Source organism: Limanda limanda, chromosome 14 (genome assembly GCF_963576545.1).
Source record: "Limanda limanda chromosome 14, fLimLim1.1, whole genome shotgun sequence".
In the NCBI taxonomy this organism is placed as follows: Eukaryota; Metazoa; Chordata; class Actinopteri; order Pleuronectiformes; family Pleuronectidae; genus Limanda; species Limanda limanda.
Genome location: NC_083649.1, coordinates 10,299,152 through 10,321,414, shown reverse-complemented (window position 1 = coordinate 10,321,414; position 22,263 = coordinate 10,299,152). Strand labels below are relative to the sequence as shown.

The 22,263-nt window shown below is 40.7% G+C and overlaps 2 protein-coding genes across 3 annotated transcripts; both read right to left on the bottom strand.

Annotated features, from left to right (window-relative positions):
- Positions 1 to 646: 646 nt before the first annotated feature.
- Positions 647 to 5,732, bottom strand: rnf14 (ring finger protein 14). The gene is made up of 9 exons (XM_061085434.1): positions 5,628 to 5,732; positions 4,394 to 4,552; positions 4,027 to 4,157; positions 3,612 to 3,801; positions 2,991 to 3,376; positions 2,601 to 2,829; positions 1,822 to 1,994; positions 1,534 to 1,664; positions 647 to 1,437 (listed from the first exon to the last, which is right to left on the bottom strand). Exons 2-9 carry the CDS (start codon positions 4,542 to 4,544, stop codon positions 1,377 to 1,379), a joined length of 1,452 nt encoding a protein of 483 aa, XP_060941417.1. The 5' UTR covers positions 4,545 to 4,552; positions 5,628 to 5,732; the 3' UTR covers positions 647 to 1,376.
- Positions 5,733 to 6,574: 842 nt separating this feature from the next.
- Positions 6,575 to 21,369, bottom strand: hspa4a (heat shock protein 4a). Of its 2 annotated transcripts, XM_061085614.1 has the most exons (19): positions 21,061 to 21,369; positions 18,590 to 18,647; positions 18,320 to 18,460; positions 17,589 to 17,711; positions 16,540 to 16,639; positions 15,936 to 16,069; positions 15,197 to 15,441; positions 14,786 to 14,862; positions 14,283 to 14,434; positions 13,799 to 13,905; positions 13,272 to 13,405; positions 12,718 to 12,899; positions 11,867 to 11,950; positions 10,274 to 10,426; positions 9,832 to 9,957; positions 9,209 to 9,316; positions 8,841 to 8,960; positions 8,527 to 8,688; positions 6,575 to 7,544 (listed from the first exon to the last, which is right to left on the bottom strand). In XM_061085614.1, the coding sequence occupies exons 1-19, from the start codon at positions 21,165 to 21,167 to the stop codon at positions 7,344 to 7,346; spliced, it is 2,514 nt and encodes an 837-aa protein (XP_060941597.1). In that variant the 5' UTR covers positions 21,168 to 21,369; the 3' UTR covers positions 6,575 to 7,343. The 2 variants fall into 2 exon arrangements, with proteins under 2 accessions (XP_060941597.1, XP_060941596.1); XM_061085613.1 differs by lacking the exon at positions 11,867 to 11,950 and having other exon boundaries at positions 21,061 to 21,242.
- Positions 21,370 to 22,263: the final 894 nt, after the last annotated feature.

Below are 22,263 nucleotides of genomic sequence, written 5' to 3'. Positions count from 1 at the left end.
GACCAAACGTCAGGTGAGAACCTTTCTAGGGTTATTGGGGTATTACAGACAATTCATTCCTAACTTTGCCTCTTTAGCGGACCCCTTACATGAGCTGACAAGCAAAAGTGAAGTGGACGGAACAGACACAGCTGGCCTTCCATAACTTGAAGAAAGTCCTCATAGGGAACTCCTCCCCTCCCAGGTGTCTCTGATTGTCCCTCACAGGTGGATTGAATCACCAGGCCATCAGGAGCCATCTTAAAAACCTCAACCAGAGGATACAGAATCTCTTGAGCTACAGAGGAGTGGAAACCAGACGCTTACCCCAGACAGTCTCGGGGTAAGAGGCCAGCCTTTTATTTTTATGAAGAGGATTAATTGCTGTATCTCTCTCATTGGAACAGGAAGAGGCCGACAGAGCCCCAGATGCAAACTGCCAGACCGGTGAAGCTTTTTGAGTTACCTTTATGCGCCCTCCTCCCTTTTTCCCCTGAGTTTATAAATAAAAAGCCTCAGTTATATTCACCACAACCCCTGCGTCTGACTGCTCTGTTCCAGTTTGTGTACCACTGTTAACCCTTGCAAGACCAGGCTCCCCCAACACAGATAATTAACAAGCTGCATTTTTTCAGTTTGGGATCATGTGAATAAAACAGACAATGTGTTCCATGGTAACATTTATTTTGAGAAACATTATGTTAAATGTCTTGCAGCAGGATTCTGTAAATCCTTTATTCAAACGTAACTTACATGTGAGGCATGAAGTGACCGTAGGTCTGCGTTTACGGGAAAGTTGAATCTGTGCAATTCTGAACAAGGGATTGTCTTTTAAACAACTCTGACCAACATTAACTTTTGAACCATTGAACAATGAAAAACCGATCTGATGCAAATTCAAACACAAAATGTCTTTTCATCAGAGTCCTCAATGTAATCAGATTTGAAGAAGGAAAAAAAACACATAAATTAACATACAAAATCGTTTTTGTATTTAGACATAACCAACAGAGTATGGCCTCCGTCTGACACTAACATTTGGCAACATTAAAATGTCAGTTGTACAAAGTGTGAATAAATCTATTTTGCTGTTTAACGAGAGAGGATTTCCTTTTCTGACGGGCAAACACACAACGATTATCGCAACCCCAGTAACCCAATCAGAGGACGCTCTGTCATGAATATCCTCCGTTGGGACAATCTGTAAGGTCAAATTAAAATAATGAATTAAATCCGCGCAACCAGTAGCAAGAAATTATTCTTTCCAAAAATCATATCTCGGTAAACGGTTGCAGTGACTGTTGTTCTGATCCAGACATAGAGAAGGTGAAGTGATGGTATCATGAGCTAAAGTGCATTCTGAAGGAGCAAGCGGTTCGAGAAGCACCGCACTGGGCTCAGTCCTCCTCATCGCTCCACAAGGCATCTTCGTCATCCAGATCCACACCATGGAAGAGTCTGCGGGCGAGAAAGACAGCACACGTTCAGAGCTCCGCATTGCAGATGGATATAAAAGCGCCACTGACGGATTGAAAAGAGGAAGCGATCACTCACTGGTTGAAACAGGGTGAATGTGGGTTGTTAAAGTGGCTGTAAGGGTTGACTCTGCTGAGGACGCCCAGGCAAAGCCAACAGAAGTATTGTTTACACGAGGTACAGGTCATCTTGTTGCAGCCGTCCACTTTCTGCAGAGACAAAACATCACAGAGAGAAGACGCAGCAAACATCAAACCCTGGGACTGGACGTGAGCTACAGGACAGAGTTAGTACAGTTTAACAGAAGGGACATGATGATGTTCAAAGGCTGTTCTAATGTGCTGTGACCAGCAGGGGGAGCCCAACCTGGATATTGGTTCCACAGCGTGGACAGGATTTGCAGTTCTCATTGAGCCAGTCTCTGCTAAAGGATTCTTCCACTGCTTTCTGGATCACCCTCTTCCCAAAGCGCTGCTCCAAGAACTTTTTCCCCTCAGTCGTGGCTGACAGGTATTCGTCTCTGAGATTACGCAGCTCATCTGTGACACGAACAAAGGCAGGGATAGAACTGGGTTTAGTGTGAAGAGTCCGGCTCGGTAATGTTCCAATTGATTATTCTTTAGAAATGTTACGATTTAATGAATCAATCCTTTATTGGCATCTTGGAAAATATAAACATTAAAGCAACTCAGAACTTTTCATCACAATGTCTCAAATCCATAAGAAACGTTATGACGGTTTCAGCAATCAAAGATCTAAAAGTTTGGAGTTAATCATTTCTGAAATGTATTGTGTAAAATTGAATTTATGAATTAATAGCTTTACCCACAAGCAGTTGATCTCAAAAATGTCCGTTTAGAATAAAAGAAGCAACATAAAATGATAAAGCGAAAATACAGCGGACGGAGACAAGTGGATAAACAGTGAAATAACTCAATACTGTTTTTACACTTCAGATTTTTCTCCATTAAAACAACCTGGTAGGAAAATAAGAATCTATCAGGTAAAATCACAGAACAAGTTACAAATCTGTGTTTAAATTGAAGGGCAGTGTCCATACCAAACTATCAGGAGAATTACACTTAACCACTATATAGCAATACTAAAATAATAACTTCTTACTACTATATTTCCAATAACATTACCTGCAGGGATTTTACAGTTGGAAACACCGTGATAACCGAGCTTGCACAGTGTACAGAAAGCATACTGGCAGGCAGTGCAAATGCCCATGGTTGTGTCTGGCTCCACCATAACGGCGGTGCCGCAGGACTGACGGGGACAGTAGACCACGTCGGCCATGAGGTCCAGAGACGACTGAAGCAGCAAGCGGTCATAGCGTGCGAACAGCTCTTCATCCACCAGCTGCTTCACCTGCAGAATTAAGACAGAGGCAGGGAAACACAGGAGCGATTGGTAAAATAGAAATGATAAAGCTGTAGAGCATGGAAGTTGCACCGTGGGAAGTTACAGTGTAAAATGATTTTAGAACTAAAAACACAGACATACACTCATACCGTGTGAACGCACCGTACCTGTGATGGTGTGGCTAAGGAGGTACATTTTGTTTCAGGGCAATTAAGGCACTGAACGTTCCCGTCCCGTATTTGGATCTGGAAGTATTCGCTCATGCAGGCCTTGCAGTAGACGTGCTGGCACTCCTTAAAGCAGAGGCACATGGAGCCCAGCTTCTCTAGGAAGCAGATCCCACAGCAGAACCCCTTGCTGTCGAACACCTTCTGGCGCTGCGCCTCATCAAAGTCCAGGAGCTGAGGTAGGAGGTCAGAATGTGGGTCCCTCAACAGGACGGTCCGCGGGTCCAGTGGAGAAGACGCCGCATACTGCATTTCAGACTTTCCCTTCTTCACTTCTCTTTTCTTCCCCTCAGCGTTTTCAGAAAGACTCCCAGGCTGTGTCAGAGCTGAGGATAATAGGTAAATCACCTTTTAATTTAGTGGACATCTATACAACTGACTCTATAGAATCATAATTCACTCAATTCATGCCTCACACATATTTTAGCAAAAAAAACAGTACTTGCTCTCACCTTCTCAGTATAACTTTTAATGAAGTGAGATTACAAAATACAACATGATCTATACTTCCTTTGTTATCTTGGCTAATGTTCATGCATCACAAAAAAAGAAATACTATACCTGTAGCTGCTGGGTCGGTTTTCCTGCGCTCCCCACCTGCCTTACTTCCTCCCCTTGTGACTTCAAGGGGAGACTGGATTCCAAGAAAGTCCACAGCCTCCTCTTTTAGGAGCTGGATCCATGTGAACAGAATCACACAGCCTTGGTTCTCCTCCCACAGCTCATCCAGACGTCTGCACAGAGAACTCATCTGATGAGGTAAAGCAGAAAAAGAGAAAAAGCTGTTATTGAGGGTGATGAAGTTTAAGTTATTCTGTTTCACTGCTGTTACATATTTATGGTAGAAATAAACCACAAGAGGCAAGAGACAAGATAACAAACTCAAATATCTTGAAAAATATTTTGGTTGCTTTCCAGAGCTTGGACAGAGAAAATGGGGTTGCTGGTATCGTTCTTTATTTGGGCTTGTTCTTACCTGTGCTCTGGTTATCCATTGGGAGCTGAGAGTGAAGATTGGTGATAACGTGGAAGGATATTCTGCAGGAAGCTCGAAGTTGAGCACCAGAGGAGGCAAGAAGCAGACATTGTATTCTGATTTATTCTCTCCTGCAAAAGATAGAAGACAGAAGGAGTGTGTCTTATTAACTAATGTCTCAGTAAGATTAGGAGAAAATAACATTATGAAAACCATCTACAGTTCAGTGTTGAAGTTACAGACAGTGCAAAAAAGGAATTCTCTTAATGCAGGATGGATTTGAGATCAGACACGTCCCACATGGTATTACATGATGAATAACAATCAAAACATCTGAAGTGCCTCACATTTTCTCACAGCACTGTACCTTTAACAACAATTTTGAAATCAGGAGGAAGCTCCAAACAGAGCTGAATCTCTCCCCCCTGAGCCGACTCGGCTCGGCGGAACTCCTCCTCATCGTAAATACTTGCTAAAGCAAGCAGCTCATCCTCCTGGGCTTCCTTGTCCTCAGACATTTACATTCCTGCAAGAACAATGACACGAGTGACATCAATCCATCATTGTCAAAGTAAAGCAGTTCCAAACACGTATGTAGCAATGGCCAAGACAACAGACAACAGATCAATACAAACGACAAGAATTTGGTAAAAGGAATAAATGAGTGGGTACGTCCTGAACGAGCCGAACTATCAAGTGTTTTAACTAAAGGGTTGAAATTGGTTAAAATATGCAGGAGTTGTTTGTAACTGCAAGAACTGCAGAAAAGGGTGAATATTTCAATAGCTACCAGAAGTCGAAAGAAGAACAATGAGCAGAACAAACAGCAGAAAAAGCTGACAGCTGAACCAGCAGTCACACTAATCAATTGACATTGATCATTGCACAGTCAATGGTCAGTTGAAGTGAAATATTTGAGTGTTGACTGGCTGTTGTTTCTGCTGCTGGATTTTGCTACACACACAAATGTCCTGTTTGTGATTTGACCTACACTGATCCGTTTGAACAAGATGTAAATTAACAAAATAAACAACTGTCCCCCTTTATGATGGAATAGTTCCACAGCTCCTCAGACTTCAGCCTGAAAAGTGATCATACAGGAAAAACCGCTACGACACAAACTGAGCTTCACGACCACAATGAAGATTTATTTTAGAATTACTGAATGAGACTGGATGGTTTAACATTTATTTAACAGTATTTAATAAACTGGAACCTGAGTCATGACAGTACATTACATCAGCTCTCGTTAAGCTACACTGTAGCCCAACAGCTAGCTAGCTAGCATAAGTTAACTTTATCGACATTAGACCAAGTCGTGTTTTAATAACTTTAATGTTTAACATTAGATTACTTAGCAATGTGTGTTGTTGTGGTCAGAGGCGAACAACCAAACCCGACACAGGAAGGGAATCAAGCTAAATAAGTAGACAGGTAACTTTAGGGAGTAGCCCTGCAATAGCTAGCATGCTAGTTAGCATGGCAAGCTAATGTAAACAGCAGCTCGGGCTCCAGAGGGGATCGAACCTGTGGCTCTGCGGTGTCACCCTCCTGCACACGGTACAGGACCCAGGACACAGTGAGATACACGTGTTCTTTACCTTCTCAGAGACACAAGTACCAGCACTGACAGCTGCTGCCTCCAGACCAGCTCCAGACCAGCTCCAGACCCGATCCTCTACACACACCGCGGACCACAGTCCAGGAGTACGGGAAGGCAAAGAGGACAAACACCAGGAGGTTTCGTAACGCGCAAACTACGCGTGATTATTCCGCAGATTTTTATGTTGCGTTAACATGTGAGAAATACGTAATGTAAACTTAATGTAAGTAGTTAAGCTGCGAATTAAATTACACAACTTTGTATATAATTAAATAAATGAATAATAAATTGTTATAAGAACACGTTATCAATGCATAATATTCTCGCACGTTAGCAACTAAAAGGACTTTAGGACAAAGTACTTTAACTTAGCCCCTAGTTCAACCCCCTACATGATATGTTTGATAAAAATATAATAATTCGACACTTGAGTGGAAGGAGTATACCTTTAAAAGTGGGATTTCCGTTACAAATCTGTTTGTGTTTACAATTATTTATTCAACAATCGTATATGTATATATATATATGTGTGTTTATTGTTTTTTTTAAAGAGGGGGGGATTGCCAGCCCAACCCTCAGCCATTGTTTACAGCTCAACCCGAGACTGAATTATTTGATTAAAAAACTGAAATGTGCTTATTTGTCTGTATTTGTATATAATAATAATAAAAAGTTACTGGCAGGACCAGGGAGGCACATATATTTATGTTTGTATTAAAATACAAGATAGCGAATTAGTATTTTTCTACAAAGATTGTATTACCTATATATTTTGTTTCTGAAGTAAAAAAAAAGAACAGCCAATGATTGTCATTCAATCTATCTACAAATATTTTTCCTAGCTAATCATTTTTGAGAAATTAAATCATCCCACATGTAAAAAGGTTTTGTCTAAATGAGATTTATTAACACAAAGGACTAGAAAGAAATGTCAGGAATCATCAATTAATTCATATGCTTTTCTTAATTTGATTTATTTTAGTTTTTTGTGATGTGGCAACAACAGCAGCACCCAGAAGGTGATTTGTTAGACCAGCATTCACAGTTGGGTAGAAAAAAGCAATACAAGGCTACCAGAAAACAACCAATGGACCATTGCTCTTAAATGAGAAAAAGCCAAACGATTATATACTGCATGACGGTGACTTGTAGTATCTAGTTCGAACAAACAGTACAAGTAAACACAAAAACTCAGTCTTTCCTCTTAAACTAAATACATGACATTCCAGCAGTTACAATTATTGGTTGTGAAAAAAATGTAATGTACAATTTGGAACAATCCACGTTCGTTTACAAGTGCCACTGTACCTAAACTGTATTGAGACATGCCATTATATTTTACAATTTCAAGAATCCTGTGTTTATTACTAGTTTCCCAGAACTACTGAACATTCGGTGCTTAAATGTCCTCAGGAGCTGCTGATTAAAACAAAGAAATACAGAAGAAGCAGTTTTTAATCCCACACTCACAACTTTTATGTCATAAAATAATCCCATTCAATATTAATATTATGCGTGATATTTGTGTTCTGAAGAAAATGAGAAACGACATGATGAGGAGGCTGACGTATGAACTGTATTGATTAGAGATGCTGCTGTCTGTCTCCAGAAGAGAGATGCTGCTGTGTCATCAATCACAATCTCAGAAGAACGACGTAACCAGAGGCGAGAAGCAGGACAGACGGAGGTGAAGCTCGGGTAGCAGCCGCAACACTTAGTCAATGTCCATTTCAGGGAGCTTGGTCTCTGCCGTTTCCTGTTCCGTCCCTGCAGGTGTGGCTTTGTCTTGACTGGATGGCTGACTCTCGGTCGGCTCCTGCCCGTTGACTGGTCCGTTCTCTGTCTTCTCCTCTTTAGGAGGCTCCACCCTGGGCTTGGGTTTGGACATCACAGGGTTGCAGGCTGAGTAAAGCGCCTGAAAAAAAGAAAAATTAAACATTTGTTAGAAGAAGGGCAAATAAGTAACTATCTTCCGAGACCAGTTGAGTTTCAAATTCATTTCTATACTAATCTACCTTCTATAACAAATTGGAACAAATAAACTTGCTTCTAGTTCAAATTGTAGCAGGGATTAGAAGAAACTAGGAGAGCAATGGGTGCTTTTTATTGTGAATGATATACCACGTATCCTCAGCTGAGCTCGACCGACTCAAAGAGCACTCAGCCACACTACAGGGGGAAGTTGAGAGAAGCTCAACTTTATTGAAATATCCTCTAACGCAGTCAGCCGGTTGCAATAGCCAGGAGAAACAGCCGGGTTAGAGCCACTCACAATCACTTTGATTGTCAGTCTCCAGCTCCCAAATCCTCTGTGCCTTACAATTTTTATTTAAAAAAAAGAATGAGATGTTTGGCTGCAGCACAGACAGCAGAAAAAAGCTGTCCTGTAAGAGTAGAGGATGTAAATTGCATGCTTAACTCAATACACCTCTGGGACTACGATTCATGAAAGGCCAGATACTGCAATCTACTTTGTATCCGTGTGTGTGAATGTACTGTTAAGAGATTGATTTACTTTGTGTGGAGATGGTATTTGTTCTACCATTGGTTAGATGGTATCAAAAATACCGAAACATTACACGATAGAAACAAGTCTACAGCAACGCTCTTATTGTGACTCCACTGAATAAATAAGTGCTTTGTTGATATTTCTCCGCTTCATAATTTCCCTCGTGTCAGTGTTCTTGATTACAGCTTCAGGAAACCAGACACATCACATATCTACCGGGAGTGGATACGATGTGAATTACCCCTAATCACAGTAAAATGCTTGGTGAGTCCTACAAGGACGACAGACAGTCTTGTAGGCTGGCTTTGCAAGGCTAATTAAAAACTGATGTTGATACATGATTTTTGGTATGTTGTGTGTATGTGAACCTTGAACGCTTTCTCTGTACCTTAGTCTTGAACTTGATCTCCTGAACTTTTACCACTGGGTCCAGGTTGAGGTCCTGACTTTTCTGCTGGTTCATCTTGCTGTTCATCCAGACCATGGCTTCGTTCACCTGCTTGTCCACTCGAGTCACATCAAGCTCATCCAGGTGATCGTACTGCTCATCCTGTCAGGAGATGCAAAGGTTATTTATGAAACCCGTTTAGCAATTCCTCATATTGGTTAGTGAAGAGCCAACATCACACCAACAAAATCTAACCAAGTATCTATCTAATCAATCTAACAGGTCAACAAACATATGTCTCTGTGTCACAATACCTTTGCCTTGTAAGCTTCAATGATCTTCATGTACATTTGGATTTGTCTGCCAAAATCATCAAATGCTTTTGGCCTCTCCTCAGCCTCCATGAATCTTTCTTGGATCGGCTGACCAAGTTTCTACAGAGAGGAACATCACATTTAGTCAGGCAGTCGTCCAGAAAAACAAAAAACTGAAGAATTTTTGAAATTCTTTTTCATCAGTTAATGACAACATGTTGTTCGATGTTATAATTTTAAATATTTCTATTATTTAGGAGTATCAAAGAATAGACAGCATATCTGAGTGCCCATTCTAAAATGAGAAGTACAAGTTGATTAACAAAATTTGTTCATGTTCAAAGTTCATAGATTGCAGGCCTAGTTACCTTCAGTTCAGCCAGTCTGTCGATATAAACTTGTTTCTGTTGGTCCTCTCCGTCTTCATACAGCCAGATCTCTGTTTCCTCCAGTTTCAATGAGAACACATCACGATCCTAAGAATTGTAAACAATATCAGATTAAATTCACATGTCACGAACATTAACAGTAATTACATTTGTGCCCATCAAGGCGCCGTGTGGCTTATAACGAGGTGTGCTCTGGCAAATAGTTGGCATGTTGCCCTGTAGAGGCAGTGGAGAGCAACAGTGAGATTGACCAATAAAACTCTGATCTGAAGTTAATGGCATACTTCACTGTTATTTTAAAGCTAGGGTGTTTTAAAATAAGAAAAGAAAATGATAACCACCTACAGAGGTGGGTGTACGATGTGTTAACACAGATGTACGAACAGATGACTGCTCGCTCGTGTGTGAACTGAAAGAGTCCACGCAGATCTGTTTCCACTGCAGAGGTCTCTATTTCTTCCTGATAAATCTGCCATTACAGTAGCAACCCAACAAGGTGCAAGCAGATAGTCTATAAAGGGGATTGGGGATGGCCCACTGGATTACAGCATGTTATAACCGTGCACCTAGCAAAGTGACCTTTTGTCTTCTCTAATACTCACAGCTTCATTCACAAACTTCTCCAGGGTGCCGTGCAGTTTGTCTCTCATGTCGTACACATACTCCTCTACGTAGTTCTTTGCGTCGTTCCTCTCCTTCTCCAGCTTATCCTGCATGATCATTTTACCCTTTAGGAGACAAAGTGAAGGTGTTGGTCTAGAATTAAATTTTCATACATTCTACAGCGTAACTTTAATATATAATATTATAAGAATAAGAACAGTTTAAACATGACTCAGATGTTACAGTCATGTTGTAATCTAAAAGTAAATGTGTTCAGAATTTGAGAAGTAAAATCTACATTCACGTTTTTAGATCAAGATACAAATTGCAACAAGTTTTAGAGAAAAACGTCTTTACTATCAGATAATATAACTATGATAATAAATTGATCAACAGTTGCTTGTTTCTAATAAAAGCTAGTACATTCCTGGTGAGCATTACCTCATTCTCCACCAACAAATTTAGTACATCAGTGGACAGCTGCCAGTGCAAATTGTTCTCTATGGGCAGCTCCACTGTCTTCGTTTTCACTTTGGGTTTCTTGGCCTGCGGGGGCTGGTCGTTCTTCTTCTCCTGCTTGGTATCCTCGGTCGTCTGCAAAAGGTGAGATAACAAATCATTAAATTCTGAGCAAACACTGCTGCTTTAGTGAGGGGGGGGGTTTAGATCCAAGCTCCTCATTTTGTCTTGGCTGGTTCAAGTCCTGCTGTTTGGTAAGATCCTGTTCAGTGTCATGTTCAGTCTCCTCCATGTTTGTTTGTGTTGCCGTGTGAAAGCATCATCCAAAGAGTTCAATGAAGCACAAGATATATATAATATAATATGGACCAATGGGCATTTTTCTGTTCTCACATGGTCACATGTCCCATATGGTCAAAAAAATTCTGACTTGTGGCTTTCCTAGACTTTGTAAGCGTTCCTTTTTTCCTTTACACCGAAAAGGGGTGGACTTCATTTCAAAGTTGACTGGCTTTATGGTAACTGATAGAGAACAATATCATTATGCCATGTATAAAATCATAAAAACGTCGGGTTAAGGCCAATTTATGCCTCTCCGTTTTTTCTATTACGGACAGATAAGACCGCCCTATCCGTCGTGAAACGTCCTCTCCGAGGGCTTCGGACAGCTTTTCGTACACGTCTGATTTTTCTAACTATCCGTCTTCATGTTGGAGACCCGACGGACCGCTGTTGGCTGTGATTGGTCCGCGAACGACATAATTTCCAAATGACGTCATTTCCGTATTTCCGGACCTCAAACTTCCTGTTTACATGTAGCAACAAACACGAACACAACTATGATTCTACGATTAATGTGACGTGTGTGTTAAGTCAGCGGAGGTGTCCGGCTGACGGTGGCTCGTTAGAGCACTGAGGGCATGTGTGCACGGTCACATACGGTTATAACGAGCTTTCAAAACGGCGCTAGCCTAGCTAGGCTAGCCACCATGCTAACTGCGGTGGTAACAGTGCAAGAACCCGCCGTCACGACTTTAATTCGACTTCTATCATGACACTGTTTCTATAATACCATCAGGTTAGAAGCAAACACTGGATAGTAGTAGTTAGTGTCGGGAGTCCCTGCTGACTGTGTGTGGAAGCTGGGGGGAGCTAGGTCCGTGTAGCTTCTAGCTACATGTAGCCTCAAGCAGATTCAAGCTGTGGAATCAGCAACACAGTTTGGAAACAAGACCGGGGAACCGCTGCGCTAAGAAACGATTACATCAGCATTTTGACCCGCTGGGTGTCACTTTATTTAGTTCTGTTAGTTGCCATGGTTCAGTGTGTGGGACGCAAGCTAACATGCAAACAGAGACACGTGGACTTCTTCTTCCCAAATGGGGTAGGCTTCTCTGAGCTCGTCTTCCGTTGCGCCACCTATGGGTTTGGCGGTGAATTTTTTCCGGACGTAGACTGACGGAGAAGTAAAAATCAAAAAGACTCTTTGTCTCCCGCTGAGACCTCTCCGAGAAACGGACACGTAGTAGTATATAAGAGCCTTTAGGATCTCCCTATCGTCCACCACAACTTTACCTCCATCTCCTCTGTCTCAGCCTTCTTCTCTCCATTGTCTCCGGCCTGAAGTTTCTGATCCTCCGGATCCACCTGCATTTTGTTCTGACACACCGAAACGAAAGAAACAACCAACTGAAATGATATTACATTACCCACAGTTTTAAAACCAAACTCTTAGGGTTCCGAATCAGAAACACCAAATACACTTGTTTCCCTTCCGTTCAGAGAAGTCTGCATTCAAATCTATTGAAGTTAGTCTCAATCATACTTTTAAACCGCTTGTAGGTTTTATTCATTGCAGATGTGATTGCTTGATAGCATCAATTCTGATGAGTTAGCCACATTCATCCAGACCAAATAAATTAGAAAGAGGTTTAGGTATAGAAAGAAAAAATAATAACAAAGCCCTAACTGGAAATAGAATAAAAAATGCAGAGAAGATTTGCTGCTTAATTATTAACTCAAGTTGTATACATTTTGCTGTATTTGTGTTTTCTAGGCATTTATGATAAAGTTTTGGGTTTAACGGTACAAATAAGTATATATTGGTTGCTATATCTGTATTTTTATACACTAATATTCTTTTCTACATTGGGCCCAAAAAGTCCATATCAGTCTAATAAAAACATCCAATTGAAGATGTCTTGAGCTTGTTAAGGCAGGAACTCGGAATTCCATGATGATGACAAGACTGCCTATTTAAAACCAAGGTTTGGTCCGACTGATGTACTGTGTGAGAGGGATCTGTGATTTAAAACAAAACAGCATACAACAATCCATGAGCACCTCTCACACACATGCACAAGAAAAACACACACAGTATGCCACAAGTGTCATACACCCAGCACAAATAGACACAATATACAGACCTCCTCTTCCTTCACTGTCTGGTCCGTCTCCATTGGCTCCTCGCCTTCAGCTGTTTTTATGACTTCTACGAGGGACGCGCTCGATACGCTGAACACACCGTGGACATTGACCCGAACCTTCACCTTGACCTTTGCACTCTCACCAGACGCCTGCGGAACCACATTCTGGATATGGAACTGACCTGCAGGGCAAAGTAACAGGTCAAAGGTCAGAACAGGTGAAAAATATCTACAATTATGCATAAATAATAAACTAGATTCAGATGAAGATCTAAATGAAATTATGTAGGCGTTATAATAAACATGCAACATGATATCAATGTCATGTGAGTAAAAGGATCGATAAATTTGTTTAAAGTTGTGAAAGTAAAAAAAAAATAACTGTGGGTAAGTTATTTGCAACTGACAAACTTTGGATGGTTTCCTGTCACATCTACCACTTTTTCATTGTACGTATACCTTGTTTAATTACCAAAATGTATTTAATAAAAAGGAAATTATTCCATACTCAATGTCCACATTCATTCTGACCACTGATGGTGAACTAGCAGTACCTATAGCGGTGCTTGGGCACAGCAGCTCCTTCGGGTTGTTGTAGTAGCCTTCGAGGGTGAACGGCTCTTTCCGGTAAAAGGTTAAAACTTTGGAGAAGGGAGCTGCGTGGTTCTTTGGGAAAACTTCACAATCACTGCAAACACAACAGGAAGAAATACATGAGAGACTGAAGACAGTGAGGTGGGCTGTCTCCTAATCTGCAGCGGATCATACCATAGCTTTGTTTAAGCAACAGGTAATAAAACAGTTAGGATTCCAAAATGAGAGGGCAACTGGCAGAGGCGCCAGATAGATATTCAAACATCCAGTAGCTCACACAAGGACACACAAAAAGAGGGAGAAAGAAAAAATAAACAGTCTAATTTATTAAATAGATAAATACTAAAACTAGAAGGGTGCAATGATAAAAATGTGAATATTTCCAATGATAAATCTGCCTGTAAAGCCTTAAGTTTCCCATTTCCTCTGTGGGATCCAAACACGAAGTCAAACAAAGACCCAGCTGCATTTCAGTCACATATCGTACCTCACTCCGTCCTCGACGGCGGAATTCCATTTCAGGGAGATGGAGTAGGGGATAACGTCTGTGATGGAGAACTCTCTGACTTTGAAGGCCGGTGACAAGATGGCACACTGAGGAGAAGTGAAAGAAGACAATTACAAAATGAGTGTAAATTAAGTTGAGTCGTTTGAAAGAAAGCACGAAGCAGAGAAACACTCTTCACTGACATAAGAAAAACTGTTGCTCCAGTCAGTAACTCTGAGGACAGACCTTGAACAAAGACTAAGAAAAGAGAGCTCTTTACTCCTGTTTTAGCAAAAATATATGTTTTCCTTGTTCTACCACCATCAGTCAATGTTTCATATTTTCTTCCCTTTATATTAAACTATTTTAAATAAATGTTCTGCAATTACATTTAACCACAATTTTAGAATATGGGCATATATAGATGTGTGTAATCTTTCTGCCATGTGTGACCACAGTGTTTGTGACGACAGGTGATCTGTACCTGCAGAGCACAGCCTCTGGCCACTGCCTCGTCTAGGTTCAGGGTGGTGTTCAGCTCTTTGCCAAAGAATTTGCTGATTCGCTCTTTGATTGCGGGCATTCTGGAGGCGCCACCGACGATCTCCACTGCATAGATGTCTTCCTTTTTCATCTCTGGACACAGGGGGCAGGAGATAAGGATGATGCAAAACAGAGCTTGCTAACTCAAGACAGTGAAACGTCCCAAAGGCTGAATGGAAGAAACTTGTGTATAAAATAAAATGTATTACCTATTTAAAATGGCATATCTGATATATTTTCATTACTTTGAGCCATATTACTGCTTAGCATGGACAAGCTAGAGCAGCCAGAGATAGAGAGGAAGCATTCATAGGAGGCAGGCATGCCCCCAGTGTCCTGAGGGAAGGGCTGTCTCAGCAAAGCACATGACTGAGCCTCATCTAAGTCAAGTGTGCGTGTGCTTACGGGGATAGTCCAGCTGCTATTACAGTCATATGTACTCACTGGCTTGTTCCATGACACTGCGCAGGGGACCCTCTACTTTGGCCAGCAGCCCCGCACACATCTCCTCAAACTGACCTCTGGGGACACATGGTAATAGATTATTAATAGATTCAGACTCACATATACACACACACACATGAAAATGTGGAGAGGAGCTAACATCGTCACAGGCAGATGGATACTTCTACGAGATACTTCTATATTTATCAACACAATTTTAAATCTGCACCTAACTATAAACAGAATGCTGTAAAATACGCTAATCCACTGGACAAAAAGATATATCAATAAATTATCTTGAAATAGGGAAGACAAATAGCTATATTATTATTAGTTTACATAAATAAACAGCACCACAAAGACATCTTACATCTTTGTCCTCTTATTTCGTTAAGTAACTTCAGAGCTCACCTGTTGAGTTTGCCGGAAACGTCGATGTCGTTCATGAAGCACTCGATGTTGAGGGGCAGGTCGGAGGAGTTGGCGCTCATCAGCTTCTTGAGCTTCTCAACGTCTTGGTACAGCCTCACCAGCGCCCGGGGTTTGGTCTTGACGTCCAGTTTGTACTTCTTTCCAAACTCCTCGCAGAAGTGGTTGACCAAGATGTCGTCAAAGTCCTTCCCACCGAGCTCTGCATCAAATGCTGTAGCCAGGATCTGATGGAGGGAACCAAGGAGTAACTTATTAAAATATGGAACTATTAGTTTCATTAACAATATACTACAACACTTATGTGTAGGATTTCTAAAAAAGTAACAATCTGTATATGTAAAGCACTGTTCTGCACAGGCAGAAAAACTGTTACATGTTACTATGATGGGGCAACTAAATAAAACCAAAATCAAAAAATGTGTTTGTTTCACATTATGAGAACAAATAAGGCATTGAAATGCAACATCTGGCATAAACAAATAGACCACACACACAAATAATTCCCACTAAACAATTACATGCAAGTAACTCATCCTTCTTTATACCGAAGAAAGAAACATGGGCAAATGATTGAATCAGTTTGAACCCTGAGAGAAAAAATTCCCACATTTCTCAAACCTGACAACCTCCAGTACTGATGTATACCCATAACCCGCCCCAATACCTTTTCCTGTCCAGTATTGCTTTTCAAAGTAGACACAAATTATTCATCACTCGCCTTGAGCTTTCCCTTGTTGAAGGCACAAACTGACACCTGGTAACCAGAGTGGCCCAAGTCCACAAACACCACTATCCTGGGCTTCTCTTCTGGAGCCGGCAGGTCCTGCTTGTAGATTCCATATGCCAGAGTCACTGCAATAAACAGATAAATGAGGTTAGCTTATCCTCACCATCACAAAAGGATACTAGTTAACAAGCTCTGTTGTGAGTGTACAAGGCTGAGCTACATCTGAACTTCGGAGTAGTGTAACTGCCAGAGAAGCAATACTTATAAATGAATAAATGAAGTCCTAAATGTATGAAATGCTTCATTTCAATTCAAATATGAATCTCAATTTCTGTGTGTTTACTACAATTCTACACCAATATGATATTTACATGGATATACAGCTAAAGGGCCTTTCCAACTGTGAAAATAATTAGTTTTTTTAGCATTTTTAGTACTTGATAGAAGCTGTTTACTCAATACTTTCTCACAGCTTCTTTAACCGATGTAATATAATCCCTATGATTCCCTTGTGGAGCTAAAAAGACCAATATGGGATAAATGATTCAGATGCTGCATGTGAGTCCAGCACAGAGTTTACTGTGCTTCCATGTACCTGCAGTGGTCTCATTCATTAGTCGGAGACAGTTGAGGCCTGCGATCTGAGCTGCATCAATAACTGACCTCCTCTCTACATCGGTGAAATAACTCGGGACCTGCAAGGAGAAGAAAAACAGCATCAACACAAAGTATTATTTAGAGTCATTTGCAGTTTCAGAATGAGGGGTTTGACTGGAACTAGCGATAATAAATGGTATCACTTTTGGACACTGATAATGTGCCACATGTGTCCAAAGGCTAAAAGTTATCCTTCTTGTGTTGGATGTTAATGATTACTTTGAGGACTAATGATGCGAGAACGGCCAGCATCACAAGATGTCTGGATAACATTACCGAGTTAGTTGCTGCGGGTGCCAAAACAAAACATCTCCTTGTGGAAAAGCTCTAGAGTTAAATTTAGCTGCTGGCCACAGTAATAACAACATATTATCCATAACTGGGGATGATGTAAACTGTCGATTTAGGCCCTGCAATGGTAATAACCATGTTGTGCGAGACCTGTAATATTACATAACAGATGCTGGTGGTAATTTCATGTACCAAGCACAGCCAGAGACACACACTTCCCACCCATCGCCAGCAAGGTGCAAGAGAGGAAATAAAGCTTTCAGACAAGACATCTGGATAAGGGCTCCATGTGTCACATGAGAAGGTGGTAATACATTTATAGACCTTGAAGGCATATTTCGCCGAACATTTATATTTCACCTAAAGTGCTAGAAAATCCGAGAGGATTACATTAATAGTTGCCATTATAAAATGGAGATGCAAATGTGCTGCAGTTCTCCAATTAAACACAGAGACTGGCATAAAGTGCATAATTTAAAGTGAGTCATAGGTCTTTTGAAGTCTGTGTAATGTCTTTAAATAATCTGTGTGCAGCGATGCAAAAAGTAAATGAACACCTCTGCTGACATTAAAGGCGCCTAAAAGCAATTAGATAACTATATCCAGTTGAATTGGGATGAACAGAAAGATAATGCAGATGTTCAGACACCCTGCTGAAGCTGTGTAATGGTTGCAGTTGTCCACAGGAATGCTTACAGAGATCACACAGTCTGCAACTGGTTTCTTCAGTGCACTCTCAGCAGTCTCCTTCAGTTTGGTCAGCAGCATGCCGGTGACCTGCTCGATGCTGAACACCCGCTCCTCTTCCATGTACATCACCTGGAGTTGCAAGACAAATTGTTTACAAAACTGATAAAACTCAACAACATCATCACCTTTCACTTGAGTGCTTGCAAGAACTGCGAGTACGTTTTAGACCATACACAAGCAATCAGATGGTAACAAACATTGATACGTTTTCCTATTCAGGCATTAAATTAAGTTCAACGTCCATTATTTTTGACTACAGAATAATGTCACAAAGAGATGAAGTGGCAAGAAAATAAATACACCTCCTTGAGAGAGGTAGAAGAGGCTCTTTTAAAGTATGAAAGCATAGAGGTCTGGGTAGAATAGGAAGATAAAGTGGAAGAGCTGTGATTCAAAGGAAAGAGCATTATGTGTGACTCTTCTTGGAGCACAAAAGGTAACAGTGAATAAAGCAGTAAGGTCAGGAGTAAGCTGTTTTCTAAGCTTTCTCCCTCGTAAATGTTTTATTTTTGATTCATTTGGCTAAGTCCTGCATACATTAACACTAAAAAGAATCAGTAAAACACACTCTTACTTCACAAACTGCTATAAATGACTGCTTTTGCTTCCACTATTGATGCTTATCTATCAGTACTGTCTCTAATGAAGAAAAAACATTTCAGCTTTCTTAATCTTACTTTAATTCCAGTGGATCCAGAGGGCATCTGTGCCAAGTCATACACCAAGTTAGACTTGGTTGCCTGGACACTGGAGTCTGAGAACGCCCTGCCATGGAATCGCTTGAAGCCCTGCACCGTGTTTTTACAGTTGGTCACCACCTGGACATCGTGAAAAAGGTAAAAGAGGAGGGAAAAAATGAGGTTACGATAACGATCATTAACCTTGTGGCAGTTTCAACTATTTGCATTGTAACTGCCAAGACCTCCGAGGAAGGTGACTGACTTTACCTGGCTTTTTGCAGCTGCTCCTACGGATCGATTTCGTGGTCCAAACGATACAAATGACCTGCAAGACAACAAGAAACGTTAAGATACAACGTGACATGTTATTAAAAAAAATGCTATTTTTAATCCCCCAACTTATTGTGAATAGACCCAAATCAAAACAGATTATAACATCCATTTGGTCATGCCTACACATGGGATTTCTGAGCCCCACCCACATAAAATAAATAGACAATAATCCAGGTCTGTAGTGGCAACACTAGAAGTTTGTTTAGGTTTGCCTACAAGTACAATACCATGTGTGTATATATATATACACACATATATATATATATATATATATATATATATATATATATTATGATCAAGGTTTCAGCTTTCTTAATTAAATTCTTTCTCAAACAATTTGTGTCGGCACACAGTGTTAAGTGGTGTGGTCGGTCCACTTGTGTCCCTGCGGGTTGTGGTCTAAACACGCCTGCTGTCGTCACACCTATCAAGCGCAGATGTCAGAGCGACGGTCGCTGTCAACACAAACAAGTGGAGTTGGTCCAAGACGAGTCCGTGCGTCAGGTCCCGGTGGAAAAGTGACTCAACGGCCGCTGCTTAGCCACGACTTGACCCAAGAACAAAGTAGTTGTTTTTAGTGACGCGAGGGGCCGGACGCAGGAGAACAAAAACATTCAGGGTTAATTTTAGAATAGAAATGGAAAAGGAAAATATGGTGGATTATTTCAAGACCTTTAACAATTGCTCAACAAGCTTTTTTTTAAGATCATGATTCTAAAAGGCGATGTTTATTACTGATTAAATTACTATTCTTTTGCGTCAATATTAAGTCTTGGAGATTCAATCCCTACCATATTTCACATAAGGTGTTCCGATATAATATTAACACTGAAAGAAACAAAACACTGCCATTTTAATGGTGCAGATAGACTTAAGATGCAAAAGTAATTGAATTATAATTTTATATAAAACAGATATTTCTCTCCATTAACTAATCCAATAAATGCACCTATTGCTTCAGTAATAACTCATCTCTAACAAACAGGTTTGATCAATAAACTCAATTAAAATCCCAGGTAATGTTTCTCATTACTTGATCATATATGCAACAAAGCCACCAAAAATTATTTCATAGAATCAATGAAATCTATACATTAATTTATATTAATTTATGCAGCCAAAGGACTTTTACCTTAAAATGTATTTAAATTCAAATTCTTATTAAGTAATTGAGATATTGTCCATAATAATAAAGCTTTCTGTCATTAGATAGATAGATAGATAGATAGATAGATAGATAGATAGATAGATAGATAGATAGATAGATAGATAGATAGATAGATTACTTTATTCATCCCCGAAGGGAAATTAAGTCGTCATAGCAGCTGGTATATTTGAATACAATAAAATACAATACAATAGAATAAAATAAAAAATATTGAGGTAGAAAGAATAAAAAACAGAAACACAAGATAAAATAGCTAGATTAAGGTGCAGTGGCAAGATGATGGTAATAGTACTGATGATATGATGGTAATGTTATTGTTAGCCAGTATATAAAAATAGTACAGTACAGTATAGTATATAATATAACATAATATATATTTATATATGATAGTAATTATACCAATATAATAGCAGTATATAGTAATAATGGCAGCAACAGTATATATATAATAATAATAGTAATATAATAATTATAACATGTACACATGTATAAATATGTGTGTATAGACTTATGTATACAAAGAATATACAGAGAGTATGATATAATATATGATATATAGTAGAGGTATAGATATAAGTTATAAGATATAAGTATTTGACTATACAATAATATAATATACTATGAGTAACACAAAAACCCTTTAATGACGACATGACGATTAGATTCATCAAAGACAAACTAGTTTCTGTCATTTATCTAGAATGTTCCAACAAGCGATTGGCTGACGCTGTCATGGGGGACGCACACTTTATCACACCGGGACACGCCGGCTGGTCGGAGCTAACGCCTTGACGCGCTCCTCAAGAGTAAAGAAGGAGGGAGGTAAACACCGCCCGCGTGAGTGTGTCCGCCGGGCGGGGACAGCCTCTTTCTGAAGCAGCACTGTCACGTTAGTTAAAAACCCGGCTTAGCTAACGAGCTAACTAGCTAACAGGGGGGGTGGGGATGAACGAGGAGGCTGCGTGCTTCAAAGATTCAATAAAAAAATATTTTTACATACGCCATTGAAATATTGTTCCATTGATTTACTCGCAGTCTAATTCATATTAATGCTCCAGCACATGGTTCACGTTGCGCAGAACACGGGGGGTGGGTGGCCATTGAGTGGAGCTGCGTTCACGTGCATCACCTGTTATCGGCTCTTCCGAAGCGTTCGTCTCCTCCCGCATCTGTCCCCAACCCCCCCCCCCCCACCCAACCGGCCCCGGGGATACCTGCGTGTGCTGCGGGTACTCACGGCGTGCATCGGTCGCTGTACTCGTTGGCCACCGTCTCGATGCCTCCCGCCCGGGCCACGGCCACATAGCAGCTCTGGAAGCCCAGGTCGAAGCCCACCACGGACATGTTCCTGCGCTGGCTCGGCTCCCCGGCTTCCGCGGAGTCTGGAGGAGAAGTGGAGGAAGATGGAGGAGCTCTCGGCGGCTGTGAGAGGACGTGGGAGTCAGGTGGAGGTGGTTCGTCTCCGTGGAAAGTCGGGATCCTCCAGGTCTTAATCCACAGACTGTTACCGGTGTCTCTGATCTGAGCTGGTCGCAGGAGCGAGGGGGGGACACCGACTTCTCGTCTGCAACCATCGCGAGATTTCACGCAGTTCTAGATCGCTCTGGACTTTTCTACAACCATGTGGGAGGTGGTGCTCCCATAGAAATATATAAAGACTAGATGCCTCGTCTGCGTTGCCACATGGCGGCCATCTTGCCAGAGGTTGCTCGCTCACCCATAACATATTGTGTTGGTAGTGGTAAATAACCATAACTTGCTCAATTTTCAACCGATTTTTAAACGGTCTGGTTTGTTATAAACGTCAGAGATGAAGTTATGACACTGCATAAATTATTAAATTAAATTTTTAATATATTTTTTTAGAAAATAACATAATTATTCATACGTATGCAGTGTCATAACTACATCTCTGACGTTTATAACGAACCAAACCGTTTAAAAATCAGTCGAAAATTGAGCAAGTTATGGTTATTTACCACTACCAACACAATGTTATAGGTGAGCGAGCTGCCTCTGGCAAGATGGCCGCCATGTGGGGACGTTCGACTCCGTTGGCCGGCAACGCAGACGAGACATCTAGTCTTTATAAATGTCTATGAGGTGGTGCTTCAATGTTCGAGGTTTTAAGGGGAAATAATATCTGTGGACATTTTTAAACACTTCAGGGTTTATTCTGACCCACATTGCACGAAGAAGAGCAAAGAGAATCAGTGTTAATTTTCCCGGGATTAGTTGCTGTTGGGGAATGATAGTCTGTTCCATTATCTGTGTCCATAAAGGATCATATTTTTAAATGAGAAAAACAACAACACATGTACACCAACATGAGAAAACAAAAAGATAAGGGAAATAAACAGTAAATTCTAAATATTGTTTATACAAATGCTCAACAGTGAAGCATGGATATATCTTTCTATTATTATTATTATTAGAAGAA

What these genes read in the sequence shown, in the direction of transcription:
- rnf14 (XM_061085434.1), bottom strand. Translation starts at nt 4,544, where the DNA reads ATGTCTGAGGACAAGGAAGCCCAGGAGGATGAGCTGCTTGCTTTAGCA. An exon ending in AATGGATAACCAGAGCACAG is followed by an intron (nt 3,802 to 4,026) that starts GTAAGAACAAGC and finishes TTACCTCATCAG; the next exon opens with ATGAGTTCTCTGTGCAGACG. An exon ending in CAACTGTAAAATCCCTGCAG is followed by an intron (nt 1,995 to 2,600) that starts GTAATGTTATTG and finishes TTCGTGTCACAG; the next exon opens with ATGAGCTGCGTAATCTCAGA.
- hspa4a (XM_061085614.1), bottom strand. Translation starts at nt 21,167, where the DNA reads ATGTCCGTGGTGGGCTTCGACCTGGGCTTCCAGAGCTGCTATGTGGCC. An exon ending in TTGCAGACTGTGTGATCTCT is followed by an intron (nt 16,640 to 17,588) that starts GTAAGCATTCCT and finishes TTCTCCTTGCAG; the next exon opens with GTCCCGAGTTATTTCACCGA. An exon ending in CCAGAGGCTGTGCTCTGCAG is followed by an intron (nt 13,906 to 14,282) that starts GTACAGATCACC and finishes ACTTCTCCTCAG; the next exon opens with TGTGCCATCTTGTCACCGGC.